This window comes from Saccopteryx leptura, chromosome 2, assembly GCF_036850995.1.
Source record: "Saccopteryx leptura isolate mSacLep1 chromosome 2, mSacLep1_pri_phased_curated, whole genome shotgun sequence".
NCBI lineage: Eukaryota > Metazoa > Chordata > Mammalia > Chiroptera > Emballonuridae > Saccopteryx > Saccopteryx leptura.
The window spans coordinates 371,523,099-371,539,148 of NC_089504.1; the positions used below are offsets into that span (position 1 = coordinate 371,523,099).

Sequence of the window (16,050 nt, forward strand, 5' to 3'; positions counted from 1 at the left end):
ATTACCCCAGAATATACACACAGGCACAGAGCAAGATGCCATGACACTTGGTGGTTAGAAGGAAGGCCTAGGAGTTGCTGTCTATCTACCTGGTTCTTCTCAGGGAAGAATGGAACCGATGACTTTGAATATTGTAGAAGACTATGTTATACTGCTTTAAGTCCTTACTTTTTTGAAACAGCTTTATCCGGAGAGGTTCCCCACAGTCTCATTGTCCCTGAAATGAAAACTCTTTTACCTTTGAGGATCTTGACAAAAGGACATGGGAAGTCTTCTTCACTTGGGAATTTGCACACTCAGCTAAGAAAGAGAAGGACCATGTCTTTTTTCTATAAAGAAGAAACATTCTGATCTTGAGGCTACGGGCAAGTGTGGAAGTGATCTCAGCTGTTACTAAGCAATCACCTGCAGGAAGCAGAAGCGCCTTGAGCTGAAAGTATAAAGGCAAGATAACTCTAATCTCTCTTGAACTGGTAGACATACACCTCAATATTGACATTAATAAGCCTTAAGAGTTACAATAATATAGAAACAACCATTCTGGTCTTCATTTTATACAAATAAAACCTATTTTTAGATTTTCAAAGGACCGCTTTTTTAATCTCTTAAAATTTTAAGTCCTTAAGTCTAACTGGTGAACAGGTACAAGACCTCCCTGTCTCCACCTGAAATGGGTAGAGAGCTGAGACATTTGTATTGATGTTTGGAAGAACTTGCGATACCACGCAGAAAGTGACTGCATTACTGTTTTCATGTCTCAAAGCCAGGGTGGTGCCAAAGAAGACCTCAGAGATTAATACCGATTGAATCAAGAAAACGTGGGACACTGTAATTGGTTCCATTCTGCCCTGGGGAAGAACCAGGCAACTGAAAAGCACCCCTGCCTTCCTTTCAACCTCCATCAAGTGTTACAGCATCTTGCTTTGTGCCTGTGTGTGTCCTCCTGGTGACAACAAGACAAACATTGATTTCATATCTGCACTATTATAATAGTAGTTTACCATACAGTTTTATGGGACAAAGAGACACAGAAAAACAAATGCATTTTAGTTCATTCTCAGTGGCTTTCCCCCTATGAAATTCCTCAGTTTTACATATTTCCAGTTAGTAAAAGAGTAATAAAATTTCATAGGCTAACAATTTATCCAGGGAAAAAAGAAACACAGAATTGAACTGACTTTTTGGTATTTGGATATATTATCATAACCTACTCTTATGAAAACTTTAACTTAATTTCTGAACCAATCATTTCAGAATCTCAAATTCAAGTTTTATATTTTTTATTTAAAATAAATAAACAACAACAAAAAGTATGGTAACAGGTAAATATAGGTTAATGGAATTTATGGGAAACACAGTGAGTCCTGTGGAATAGATTTGGGAAAGAGACTTGGAACTTTTCTCCATTAGAGTTCTCTGAAGAGTGTAACTCCTGTTCACCAGAGGGCAGCACTGTGACCGGCCAGTCAGGAGTGCCGGGAATCCTGGAGGAAGGGAGCTCTTTTGAAGAAGAGCAGGGAGAGAGAAAGCGAGTGGAGGAAAGAGAAGCCAGATGCAGGTGGGCATGAGCAGCGAGGGAAAGAATAACAGAAAGAGAAGACAAATGAAAGAAATAACACTCTGTGAGAAGGCTGTTTATTCATTTCACACTTCATGACTACAAGACCCTTGTCAACAGCCAGGCTAAAATGGGTAAGACGCAGGAAATGCACGGGAGACAGAACTATTTACACAGTGGAAACCTATAAGCCACTTCTCCTTACTTGGGTCCATTCCTGGAGCTTAGTGTTCCTGTCACTGAAGAATAAAATAACTCAAATTATTGAGAAGACCTGGGGATTTCCATTAGAGAACAATAGCATCCCGACCCACATACGATACGGCAGCTGTCATTTCAGAGAATGCAGTCCTCATCAAATTCCCATCGTCCTTCAACTCTGTCCTCATTTATAGCCTTTGTTTATGTTCCTACCTGAGCCACAGTGTTCAAGACCGGTAGGAACTTCCTGAGTGGCTATCTCTTCCCAGAAGGGATAGCAAGCTCTTTGCGGGTGGTAACTGGACTGGAAACCACAGGCCATTTGAGGATCTTCATAAGAGTTGATAGTTCCCTGCCTCTGTAACCAGGAGAAAAAATATATTCAGAGGACAATCTCTATAGTTTAACCCTAATTGAAAATTACTTAATATTACCCAACTAAATATCATCCAATGAGCCATAGAAGATAACAGAATAGAACCAACTATTGATCACAACTCCCTACCACCAAAATAATAAATAAATAAATAAATTTTTAAAAAGACACACAGAGAACAAGAAGTATTTTTGATTTAGACTCTATGTATGCATATATATATTTTTTTACCCACCCATTTTTTTTAAGTATTTCAGGACTACCTTTTCTAATTTTCAAATATGATTCCATGGTTAAAAGCAAAGCAGAATCTTGGAGAATCTTGGTTATTTTAAATTTATACAACCCTGGCCTGACCTGTGGTGGCGCAGTGGATAAAGCGTCGACCTGGAAATGCTGAGGTTGCCGGTTCGAAACCCTGGGCTTGCCAGGTCAAGGCACATATGGGAGTTGATGCTTCCAGCTCCTCCCCCCTTCTCTCTCTCTGTCTCTCTCCTCTCTAAAAATGAATAAATAAAAAAAATTGATTTAAAAAAAATTAGTTTAAAAAAAAATTCACTTCCTAAATTTATACAACCCTGGATTTTGATTTTTTATGTTTTCTTACTCCTTGTTCTTGCAAGACTTATTTCAATATCATAGAACCAATAGGTGATAAATGTCAAGGGAAAAACAAAAAATGAACTTACTTAATAAAAATTACTCATTTTCAGTTAATCAGTGTACATAGCTTTTTCTGTTTGTTTGTTTTTAAAGAGGGAAAGGAAGGGAAAGAGATGAGAAGCATCACCTTGTAGTTGCAGCACTTTAGTTTTAGTCGTTTACTGATTGTTTCCTCATACTAACTGGGGGACTCAAGCTGAGCCTGTGACCCCTTTCTCAAGCCACCAACCTTGGACTCAAGCCAGTGATTTAGGCTTCAAGCCAGTAACCTTTTGGGTTCATGCCAGTGACCATGAAATCGGTTTTGTTTTGTTTTATTTTTTTAGATTTTTTCCCTTATCTATTTTAGAGAGATGATAGTGAGGGGGGAGAAGAATCAACTTGTAGTAGTTGCTTCTTATATGTGCCTTGACGGGGCAAGCCTAGGGTTTCAAACCAGTAACCTCAGCATTTCAGATGGTTGTTTTATCCACTGTGCCACCACAGATCAGGAAATATACATAAATTTTCATGATAGTGATTGCTAGGCAAGAAATTTCAATTTCTCCCAACATTGTGCCTCTCTTTCATCTCTTTGATGAAACCATAAAATATACTAACCACCCAGTACTCTCTAAGACAAAACCGCTATGTGGGAAGCCATGTTTCATGGAGTTAAAGACAGCGTTTCTTAGAGCCACACAAACATGGATGCAAATCCTAGTTTCACCACTTACTAATGGTGTATGTGTTGGGGGGAGGGCTGTTTCTTTATCTAAATCTCAATTTACTCAGTTATAAGATGAGAATGATAATGCCTACCTAACAAGGTAGAAAAATTAAATAAAATAATATGTGTAAAAAATTATATATATATATAAACCAAAATAAAATGTGACATTTATGTAATAAAATTATGTATTTATGAAATGCATGTTGTAAATAGTATATGCGAAGACTAATATGAGGTAGATATTCTTTTAATCCAAGAGACCCTCAACATTCTTGAGATTGGGCAGGAGGGTTAAAAATTAAGGCACTAAAGGAAAAGCAGCAGATTCATGAAAAGAAGACTTCCTGAGACCAGAAGTCTAATCTACACTGGCCCATCTTCAATCTTCTTTTTCTCTTTTTCATTCTTTCTCTCTTCTCTTACAGTTTCTCTTCCTCCTTAAAAACCCCAGTTGAGAAACCAAACTCTGCTAGAATGCGATGTCATTATATCTATTGATGTGAAGGTGGTAATTAATAAATGTAACTCCTGCCCTGGCCAGATAGCTCAGTTGGTAGAGCATCATCTGGAAGTGTAGAGGTTGCTGGTTCGATTTCGGTCAGGGCACATAGAGGAGCATATCAATGTTCCTGTCTCTCTCTCCTCTGTCTCTCCCCCATCCTCTCTCACTGAAATCAGTAAATAAAAAGATTTAATAAAAAATAAAATAAAGTTAAAAACGAATAAATGTTAACACCTCCTCTGTGGTATTTTCATCCCTAAAGGGTAGTTAGCTAACCCTCAATTAGACCCTCTTGTGCCCTATCTCCCTTGAGCATCATCAGCACAAGGACTCAGTCCTGTTGTGTTAGATTCAATTGATCACTGTCTACACTCTCTTCTCCATTTTGCAATTGCCCGTCCACTTAAATCTCAGTAAAAATAACAGAACAAAATATATTGGCACAGAGAAAAATGACAATCAAACCCAAAATATAGAAGGAGATCTTGTGCACATTAATTCTGACCATATTTTGCATAATATTCATAAAAGCATTCAAACTAAGACTGGATGAAGTGTACTTTTGGGCTCTTCATCTGCCAACTGAGCTAACGGGACTGAGATGGTAATAGCACTCTTGAGACTGAATGGAGTTGCCTTGAGTTATTATATGTTAGATGCTGAAGTCCTTGGCCTTCTGTTCCCAAGAGGTTCTGGTGAGAACCACAGAGTATAAATGAAGCAGTGACAATCCTGCTACCTGTTTGTGTTTGAGACCAATCGATTTAAGGAAATCATCAATAAGAACATTCCATTGAACACATTTCCTTAATTCTCTTATAAAAGTATTTTTGCTGACATTGTATTTTAAGATTATAAGTTCCCAAAGCAATGACATTAAGGTGTTCTTTTGAATCATCAAGAACAGTAAGAATGCAACAATACTTTGCAACAAATCTATTTGAAACCCATTTTCTAAATTAGGTCTGTGCTCTTGATATCTGTCTATGCCAATCTTTTTATATTTTTTTAGAGTCTTTCTCAAAACTAAACATCAAGTATCAGAGTTGTAGAGATAGGGTCTTTTTGACTGAATTTATTTTGGTGACACTAGTTAACACAATTACACAGGTTTCAGGCGCCCCATTCTACAACACAACTGTATTGTATACCATATTGTGTGTTCACCCCCTCCAAGTCAAGTCTTTGTCCATAATCTTTTATTGCCCCCCTCCACCTCCATCCCCACCCCACCCCACCCCACTCCACCCCCGGCAATCACCACATAAAACTCATGGACACAAACAGCAGTGAGAAATAGAATCTTGAAGGAGAAAATATTTTTTGTAAATGGTAGGGAAAAAACTCTAAATTGCTGGCCCTGCCTCCTTTTGGAACAGTAGGTGCATGGCACGCACGAAGCAGATATTTGTAAGATGGCTGCAGGTAGTACGAGTAGGATACAGGTGGGTAGGGAATTGGTAGTTTTTCACAGGCCTTGCTAGTGAGGGCTCTCTGCTAAGGATGGCCTAGGGGAACGGTGTAGGGTGCAAAGGGGTGTGAGGGAAAACAGCTGGGTGCAGTGTGCAGGGGAGGGGCGGAAGGCAGTGGGTGAGGAACAAAGCAGTGAGGGTGCAGATCTGGGCCATGGAGCTGTGGCTGAGTAGTGAGTCAACTCCCAGTCTTTGACTAACAACCACGTGCAACACCAGCCTGAGTTTCTGTGGTTGGCTTTTTCAGAGAGTCTGTTCTGCCCCCAAACCAGGCTCTTTGTTGTCAGCGATAGTTCATTTGCTACTTTATAAATGGAACTTTATTTTTAAAAACATTTCATTTTTAGCAGTCCTTAGTGGATCCAGAGGACCCTATTTTTTAAGAACAAGGAGATAATGCACCAAGCTAACAATGAAGCATTAACATCTTTTCTTGCTGATGCTCCTGGAAGCATTGTGACCCCTGCCACCTAGACACCTGCCATCTAGACTGCACAAACTGACCTAATACCTATTTCATAAGGTATGAAAATGACATTTTTACTTATGAGAACCACATAGCCAGTTTCCAAGTCATTATAAAACTGGCTCCGTTGAGAAGGAAGAAGCAGGTTGTTAACAGGTCAGAAATCATGACAACACAGCCTCCACCTCATTGCTTTGAAACAGTTCCAGTGTCTTCATGGACACCTTCTTTTCCCAGCTACACCTGGAGGTGGCTTCATGAGATGCAAGCAACATGCCCAGTCTCTGTCACAGTTTGAAGGAAACCATCTAACTGGACCTCATTTATTCATCCCACAGGTGATTACTGAAAGAAACTAGCATACATACCACACCCAATCTCTGCCAATTGATGTACTAAGAATTGTGCAGAGATGGTCACATTTAATCCTTATCACAATCATGCAAGATTAGTATTTTTTATCTCTATTTTATAAAAGAACAAACTGAGGTTTTACAAGGGTAAGTAAATTTCCAAAGACGACACAGCCAATAAAATCATGGAGATGGAATTCTAACGCAGGTCCCTCTAATTTCAGTCTCTTCTCTGTGCACCGTGAAGCTCATGTGACCCTAGGACAGACTGTGGCCCTAGGACAGACTGCCAAGAGAGGCGCTGCTGTCCCGTGCCAGCTAGCAGAGGAACTGTGAGATGTGCATTCATGGAGCAAGTCCATATCATGCCAAGCGTTCTGTTACATACTGAGGTTATAACAGAAACAAGAAACCAACTTTATGCTTAGGAGCATACAGACAGACAGGAAATGACAGTGAGGGGATGCGGCAGGCCAAGAGCTGATGTGTAGGGAAGGAAAGGCAGCAGCAGGTGAGATTTTCTGGAGGAAACAAATTAAGGTAAGAACTGAAAGGTTGAGTAATGTAAACATTACTAAAACATTTGGTGAAGGCCCTGGAGAGGAAAAGAAGATAATGACATACTACCAGTGAAGATTAAGAATGATTCAGATAGGTGAGGCACAGAGATAAAGACTGTGCCTGGGGGCAATGAGGATGCTCAGAGGCAGGGTAATTAGGAAGGGTTAGAGCTAGAGACAGGGGAAGCTCACAGCCTCCATGGCCAGGAACAGTAGGCAGGAATTTGGCCTCGGGAGTAAGGCAATGGCAATCATATTAGAGATATAAGTACAGTGGTACCTTGTCTGACCAGGCAGTGGCACAGTGGATAGAGGGTTGGACTGGGATGCAGAGGACCCAGGTTCGAGACCCTGAGGTCGCCAGCTTGAGCGTGGGCTCATCTGGTTTGAGCAAAGCTCACCAGCTAGGACCCAAGGTCGTTGGTTTGAACAAGGGGTTACTCGGTCTACTGTAGCCCCACGGTCAAGGCACATATGAGAAAGCAATCAGGTCAAGGCACATATGAGAAAGCAATCAATGAACAACTAGGTCATCTCTCTGCATTCCTCTCTATCTGTCCCTATCTATCCCTCTTTCTGACTCTCGCTCTGTCTCTTAAAAAAAAAAAAAGTACAGTATGTTCTAGAAAGCAATGTGGTGAATTAATAAGCTCTAGAAAGACTTGTTGGATGGACTGGGTAGGAGCCCAAGGTGGGGAAGCTGACAAGGGCAGAGCCATACTAGACACTGAGGCCAAAGAGAAACATCAACACCACCAATCTGGACTTAACTTTGTTACTTTTTTTTTTTTAATTGAGAGAGAGAGACATAGACAGAGAGAGGAACAGAGAGAAGGACAGAGAGACAGACAGGCAACGAAGGGATAAAAAACATCAATTTTTGGTTGCGACACTGTCATTGTTCATTGATTGCTTTCTCAAATGTGCCTTGACCAGGGGGCTACAGCAGAGCAAGTGACCCCTTGCTCAAGCCAGCAACCTTTGGGTTCAAACCAGCAACCATGGGGGTCATGTCTATGATCCCATGCTCAAGTCAGTGACTCTGTGCTCAAGCACAAGCTGGTGAGCCCGTGCTCAAGCTGGCGACTTCAGGGTTTCAAACCTGGATCCTCTGTGTCCCAGTCCAATGCTCTATCTACTGTGCCATCACTTGGTCAGGCACTTTGTTACTTTTTTATAATAATTTTGCATTAGTTTTAATTTTTTTAAATATTGCATTAAGATGTTATTTAGCTTGTTGACTAGATTTTGGGGCAGCCCTTAAGTGTTGCCTCTGGGAAGTGAGTGCTTCACTCATCTCCCCCTAGTTCTGGCGCTGAGCCTCAGTCCAGTGAAGCGCTGCATCAGGGTCATGAGTATAGAAGTAAAGAGGAAGCAATACATGTTTCAAAGAAAAAAATCAATGATTTCATGATTGATAGGAGATGAAGAAAACATGGGGGAGTCCAAGATAATGCTCAGATTGCTTGGTTTCTTTAATAGGAAAAACGATGAATTTAGGTACATAAATGAGTGTGGAAGGCAATCTCACTTGGTTGTGTTTAGAAAGAGTGAGGGCAGAGCACCATGGTGGAGGGGTCCCTAAGGCGGCTGCAAGCTAGGAGAAAACAGAAAAAGGCAGAGTTAGATCTGGGCAGCATAAAGGATGTAATTAGAGTATAGAGCAAGGAAAATGGCAGTCAAAATGAAAACAGAAAGGATCAAAAGCGGGTCTGTAAAGTTGCCTGTAATTAGGAAGAGCAATTGGGGGAAAACAGCGAAGAAGGACCAATTAAAGACATAGGAAGAAAATGAGAGCCCTGGCCGGTTGGCTCAGCAGTAGAGTCCCGGCCCTACGTGTGGAGGTCCCAGGTTCAACTCTTGGTCAGGGCACACAGGAGAAGCAACCATCTGCTTCTCCACCCTTCCCCCTCTCTTTCTTTCTCTTTTTCTCTCTTCTCCTCCCCCAGCCACGGCTCAAATGGTGCAAGCACGTTGGCCTCGGGAGCTGAGGATGGTTCCATGTTACCTCAGGCACTAAAATAGCTCGGTTGCTGAGCAACAGAGCAGTGGCTCCAGATGGGCAGAGCATTGCCTGGTAGGGTGCTTGCTGGGTGGATCATGGTTGGGATGTATGCAAGAGTCTGTCTCTCTGCCTCCCTGCCTCTCAATAAAAAAAGAAAAGAAAGTGAGAAATTGTACAGTACCGTGGGAGCCAAGAGCAGCCTCCCAACCAGAGATGGTTATCAAGTGGCCTTGGAGCACTTGGGTCCCCTGGGCACCTCGGAAAAGCACACGCCTTTGCCTGCTCTGTCACCCACAGCGCTGAGCCACCTCGGAAGCAGCTCTGCTCTCCCTGTCCTCTCAGACAGAGGCTGTCAGAGCGTACCAGCTCACAGCTTCCCCTTTATGATCCTGGAAACAAATGAAATGAAGCCCCGGAAGCTTGGAAACTACCAGGACAAAGAACACAGGCTTATCCCTGTTCAGCTTTAAAAGTGAGCTGGTGCCAGCAGCCGCCGCCAGAGTTGACCACCGCCAACAGCTGACCACCGCCACCGTCTGCAGTCAAGGTCTCCTTCACTTCTACATCTTCCTAGCTCCACTTCCCAGAGTTTCAGAGTCAGGGACCTCCAGCTTGCCTCTCCACCCACAGACAATCTCTGTATGACACTCTTCGCCTGTCCCTGCCCTGGCCCTGCCAAACCTCACAGCTATTGCTTTTCTCACAGTCTTTCTTCTTTCTGTCCCCCAAAGAGCCCCAAAATTAAAAAAGCGAATAGGGGACTACTCTCACAACATTAATTGCAAACATTTGGCGCCTGCCTGTCTATGTGAATAGGTGTGATCTTCTCTTCAAGCTTGTTTCTTTTTAGCCACACAGCCTTAAACGCCCAGGTGTTTGCTTCTTTCCTCTGTCCTCACCATTCTTCTATACTGTGTCACTCAGTGTGCAAGGTCTGTGGGAACAAATCTGCCTTTTCTTGATAGACCACAGAATCCTAGGTTTTACCTTAGTGCAGAGCCATAAACATATGAGACACAACAAATATATAGAGAAACTGCTGTTTTAAAAAGAACCCTGAGGCAAAGCTGAATTAACACTGAATGGATGGGCATAGGGGTTTGCCATCCCAGGGGTAACTGTGTTGTTCTAATTGGGCCACGGACATTCCTGTGCTGTAGCAGAAAGACAGAAGATTGGACACCAGGAAGCCTGGATTCAAGTTCTGCACTGCCCCTAAGGAGCTGCGTCGCCTCCAGCCTGTCGCTTAACCTCTTTAAGCTTTTGCTTCCTGAGTAGGTTGGCCCCAATGATCTCCAAATTCCTTTCCAACTTCCAGTCTCCTTTTTGCTGATCTGTCCACATTCTTTCTCCTGACCTTGTGACTAACAACCTTCATTTGATAAAGAACCACCCTAGGGTGGAGAAGCCTTTCAGCCAAAAGTTGTCATAGTCATAATTTGGACTCGTGACCTACAATGTCCCCTTAAAATGTATTAAAGCCTTCATTTTGTTTGTTTGTCTTCATTTTTCCCTAAAACCATACTCAAACACTGTTTTGACCTCACATTTCCTACTTTTCAGTAGACAACAGTGAAGCTTAGGAAGTTTCTGGCTACTGAACAGTTCATGTACCAAGTAGACAATTTCTCCACTTAACAACCTTCCACCCCATAGCATGCAGCTGCCCCCCACCCCCACGCTGGGCTGAACTTCCCTGCAGACTTCTAATCAAGTTTGGGCTTCCTCATCCGCAGGTGTGAGACAAGCCAGCACCTCATCTCACAGGCTGTCCCACACGTCACAGAGAAACTGTGGGCAGTGCTGGGGAGAAGTTGAGGGCAGAGCACCTCTGGTCCTTGGAAGGACACTGGTACGTCTGCCTCCAGAGGGCACGCTGCTCCTGATCCTTCAATGGGCAGAAGGGAAGCAGGCAACACAGAAATGCTCCTCAGCTTAGTGCGGACGCCTGAGTAGTTGGGCAGGGAGGCGGGGGTTGGGGTGGTGCAGCCACCAGCAGAGGCAGGAACAGACAAAATAGGAAACTCTCAAAGGGCAATTTAATTTTAGTCTCAAGGCCAGGAAATTCTTTTTAAAACAATAAGAGTGATGGGCCTGGGCCTTGGTGAAAGGGCAGACCTGACATGCGGCAGGTTTCTGAGAGAGAGAAAAAATCTGAATCAGCCCTGGCAGTGTGAGCTGCTGAGCTGGGAACCTCGAATTCTGCTCTTAAAGGAAACGCTGTGCTTGGCTTCCACAGAGACACAGCTGAGGCTGGCCCTGCTGGTGTGACCAACACTGAGGCTTCTCTTGTCAGCCTGAGACCACAGCCCCCTCCAGGCATAGTGGGCACGAGTGAAACCTGGCTGATGGTCAGAGCTGGACAGAGCACACCTGGGTGCCTGGACTTGACACTTCCTGGCTGAGAGATCTCGGGAGAGACAGGGTGATTGGTCTGCATCTGCTCGCTTAGCACAGAGCCTTCAGACTCCCAGTGGCTCTGGGCTGACAGCAGCAAGCACCCCATAGAGCGAAGAAGAAAGGGGAGGACAACTCAGAGCCTCATGTGGGATGTGGGCAGGAGAACGCACCGTGGCTAAAAGACAGGGCAATAGATCCAAATTGGAGATTTTTTCTTAAATCAGAAAAGACCAAGTCATCATAAATAAGGCATATAGATGCAGGAATGAAAAGTCTGTTCTAAGTTGTTATATATCACCACATATCTAAAAATTGATTGAGGTGAATTCAGTAGTAAGTGGTGTCCTATCCCAGGAGTCAAGAGATCTGGGTCACACTTTACCTCTTGCTTGCTCTGTAAACTCACACAATTTATTTAACCAATTAAACCCAATTTCCTAATACTGAGAGACAGTCTCTAGGTCATAGTCTGGCTCTGAAATTCTCTAGATTGTGCTGACTGCACCCAATATCCTAGAAAAGTCCTGCTTTCTAACATGCTGGGAAAATATATGTTATCCCTCTTTTTTTTCCTTCATATTTTCTGCCACTAAGAGTTGTGGGCATCAATAATTTCTCTAAACATTATGTTGCAGCCATCTCTGCAGGAGTAAAGTCACCACCATCCAACCAACAAGAAAAATGTTTACTGTTCAGTTTCCATTGCCATTCTAAGTTTCCTTCTGTGCACACCCACTTCTGACTCTGAATACCAGCCCATGGCTCTTCAGCACTCCCAGAAAGAAAAAAGGCATCTTTGCAAAGATTCACAGTGACACGCACAAGCACGTCCCAAGAAGTGCAGAGACAGCCCAGATTCGAACAGTTCTAGATAGGAAGGGCATTGCTTTCCCAACAACAGTGCACGAGGGTTCCCTTTTCTCCACGTCCTCACCAGCCCTTATTGTTTGTTGTATATTGATGAGCGCCTTTCTGACAGGTGTGAGGTGACATCTCATTGTGGTTTTAATTTGCATCTCTCTGGTTATTAGTAATATTGAGCATCTTTTCATATGTCTATTGGCCACCTGTATGTCTTCTTTGGAGAAGTATCTATTCAGGTCTTTTGCTCATTTTTAATTGGATTTTTAATTTTTTTAATTTTTTTTTTTTAGAGAGAGAGAGAGAGACAGGAATGTCAATCTGTTCCTGTATGTGCCCTGACTGGGGATTGAACTGGCAACCTCTGCACATTGGGGACTATGCTCTAACCAACTGATCTATGTGGCCAGAGCTGGACCTGTGTGTGTGTGTTGAGTTTTATAAGTTCTTTATAAATTTTGGAAATTAACATATATCAGATGTATCGTTGGCAAATACATTCTTCCATTCAGTGGGTTGTCTTTTCATTTTGTTGATGGTTTCCTTTGCTGTGTAAGAGCAGCCATGTGGAAAGCTATGTGGAGCTCCCTCAAAACATTAAAAATGGAGCTGCCTTATGACCCAATGATTCCAATTCTGGGAATATACCTGAAGAAATTCAAAACACTAATTCAAAAATATATATGTGCACCCCTATATTCATTACAGTGTTATTTACAATAAGCAAGATTTGGAAGCAGCCCAGGTGCCCAGCAGTTGAGTTGATAAAAAAAAAAAAAGCTGTGGTACATTTACACAATGGAATACAACTGAGCTGTAAAAGAAGAAGAAAGAGGAGGAGGAGGGGGATGAAGAGAAGGAGGAGAAGGAAGAGGAGGAGGAGGAGGAGGAGGAGGAGGAGGAGGAAGACAGAGATATCTTCCTCTTTGCTATAGCATATAAGGACCTGGAGATTATGCTAAGTGAAATAAGGCAGTCAGAGAAAGACAAGTTCCATATGAAATTACTCATATGTGGAATCTAAAAACAAAACAAACTCACAAACAAAATAAAAACAGACTCATAGGTGCAAAGAATAGACTGACAGCTGTCAGAGGGGAAGGGTGTTGGGGGGCTGGGTGAAAAATTTGAAGGGACTAAGTTAAAAAAATACCTTATAGACACAGACAACAGTGTGGTGATTACCAGAGAAAAAGTGGGGGCAGAGGTAGGTAAAAAAAAGAGTAAAGGGGCAATAAATGGTGATGGAAAGAGACTTGACTTGGGGTGATGTACACACAATATAATACACAGATGTTTTATTATAGATTGTGTGCCTGAAACTTATATAATTTTATAAACCAATGTCACCTCAATAAATGCAAATAAAAATATGTACATAGATAAATAAAGAAGGGCATTGCTTCCCAAGGATGCCCAATTAAACCACAATTACTCAAGATAAGAGAACCAAGTCTGTTTACACAATAGGGTTTAAACCACCAGCTCATTACAAGAGACTTGATCTGTTGGCAAGAGAGCTGTTTCTAGGGCAGGGTAGTGATGAAGCAAGGTGGTTTCTCAATAAGAATGTCTCCATCATCCCTCCACTAGCCCCACCATGCTGGCGACACCCTTATATGACAATAATGGAATCATTTCTACTCCTCCCTCTATGTATCCACCTAACACAATCACAAAGTCCAGAGAAAAATGGACTTTGTGAACTAAGGGAAAGGGATGTAACTGAAGTCACCTTTGTGGCAGGCACAAAACAAACATTTTTCTCATTTAACAATCACAGTGAGCTCACATCTGTCTGTTTCACAGATGAAGACACTGAGGCTCAAAAACATTAAGTAATTTGTTCCAAGGTCACACACATAGCTAGTAGTGACCAGGATTTAAGCCAGGTTCTTCTGACTCCAAAACGTCAGTGCCTTTTATGATAATTGGCCAGGCTACATTCCACAGCTGCCTGGCCCAAGACTGAAGGCAATCAGTGTCTAATGCCCAGTACAAAAGAGGCAGGAATAAGGCTGCCCAGCTTCTTCTTCACCGCAGTCAGAAGGTGAACATAGAGTTATGTGTCCAGCCAGCCAGCCAGCCAGCCATTCCTTCATCTATCCATCCATCCATCCATGACAGAAGGAAGAAAGAAAATATACAAAAGAGGGTTTGCTGAAGCCATGAAAAGATTGGCAAAATCCACAGTCAATATGAAAGACCTCTGTGACATGGAGGTGTGTCTGAGGACAGGAGTTTGGAGCTCACTTTTGCAAAGCACTTAGCTAAACCCTGTGGGTAGGCTACTCCCCTCTGCCAGCACCACACTAGAGATTCAGGAGCCTGGCCAGCTCCTAACTTCCCAATGGAGTGGCACAGGAAGGATGAAGGCCAAGGCCTGAAACTTGCCAATGACTGTCAGACTCCCTTTTCCCCCTTCCAACCTGAAGTCCAGCATTTGTTTGGGCATATTTCTATCCCCTATTGATTCAGTAATCGGATATCTGAAATAGCCTTGATTTCATGTCACGTTACTCTATACAATTAAGTGTCTAATAAGTGTGATCTATTTATACAATTTGGAAATTTTTCATATTATAATCACAAGTCAAAAAAAGATTTTTGTTAGGCTGTTTCTGAAACCCTGGCTTTTGTTTAAAAATTACTATCACCATATTTACAAGAGAAGAGCATTTGATCTCGAAAGAATGGCTGCTTTTCAATGTGATTACCCTAAAGATTACAAGGATTGTTCCCTACACCCAGAGTCTCATCCTAGACAGTGCTAGCATGTTGGAATATTCATGTTACTTCTTGGGCATCAGTGCCTTTGTGTGGTCTGGCACAGTGAGCAGCCACATTTGCCCCCGCATACTGCTGTATCCCCAAGGGCCTGAGCTCTGAGGAGGTGAGTGGGCAGTGTTGTTCCTTCCCTCTGAACAGTTCAAGGTGCTTCCTAAAGTTCGCTCGGCCCCGGAGGTCATCAATCCCTGAGGACCTCCTCCACATGTCCTCTTTGCTTGTGAGGTAGCCAAAGACTGGGACTTGTTTGGTCAAAACTAGGAGTGACCCATCCCTCCCATTCCTGTCCTCCCCCAGCTCTGCTGGCTCAGTGGCATGAAGGAGAAGATGACGCATGAAAGGACGAGGGACCAGCACTGCAAGGGACTTCCAGGGCTCTCTACAGGCTTGCTGAGATAGCATAACAGGAAGGAGCGCTTCCTCCCCTTGAATAAAAGGGTCCCTGACCCACAACCCATATAAGTACCTGAGCATGCCATCCCCCTCCCACACAATGGCCAGACAACTTCCAAAAGGATTGTTTCTCTACCTCCCCAGCTGTGACATCATTCATTGTAGTCTCTTGAAGGCTGACCTTAGAAGAGGAAAAACGTGTCCTCATTTTGACAAGCTGACTCTGAGACAGATAATGTGAGTTCTGTGTGAAATGCTCAGTACCTAACAGTGGCATCGGCCTCACAACCGTTGCTGAGACAATCGTCTGATACAGCAAATGAACTAATAATGCTAATGCTAGCTATAGTGTACAAATAAAGAATCCAAATGAAGTAATCTTCAGAGACCAGAAAATATTCTTATCCCTATTTAGAGGTTTGTTTCTTGGACAACTAAGCAGTATGCTAAGCAAAACCCCTTATAACATGAATACATTCTCAGGTTTTTTCTTTCTAAAACATTCATTTACAGCCCTGGCCGGTTGGCTCAGTGGTAGAGCGTCAGCCTGGCATGCAGAAGTCCCAGGTTCGATTCCCGGCCAGGGCACACAGGAGAAGCGTCCATCTGCTTCTCCACCCCTCCCCCTCTCCTTCCTCTCTCTCTCTCTCTCTCTCTCTCTCTCTCTCTCTCTCTCTCTCTCTTCCCCTCCCGCAGCCGAGGCTCCATTGGAGCAAAGATGGCCCGGGCCCTGGGGATGGC

At 43.1% G+C, this 16,050-nt stretch overlaps 1 protein-coding gene across 4 annotated transcripts in view; it reads right to left on the minus strand.

Annotated features, from left to right (window-relative positions):
* ETS1 (ETS proto-oncogene 1, transcription factor) overlaps nt 1–16,050 on the minus strand; it is a 134,566-nt gene that overhangs the window by 97,672 nt on the left and 20,844 nt on the right. For all 4 annotated transcript variants that reach the window (XM_066365213.1, XM_066365208.1, XM_066365209.1 and 1 more), the window contains one exon: nt 1,973–2,117. In XM_066365213.1, the coding sequence (XP_066221310.1) occupies nt 1,973–2,117 (145 nt within the window). The remainder of the gene's footprint in view (nt 1–1,972; nt 2,118–16,050) is intronic.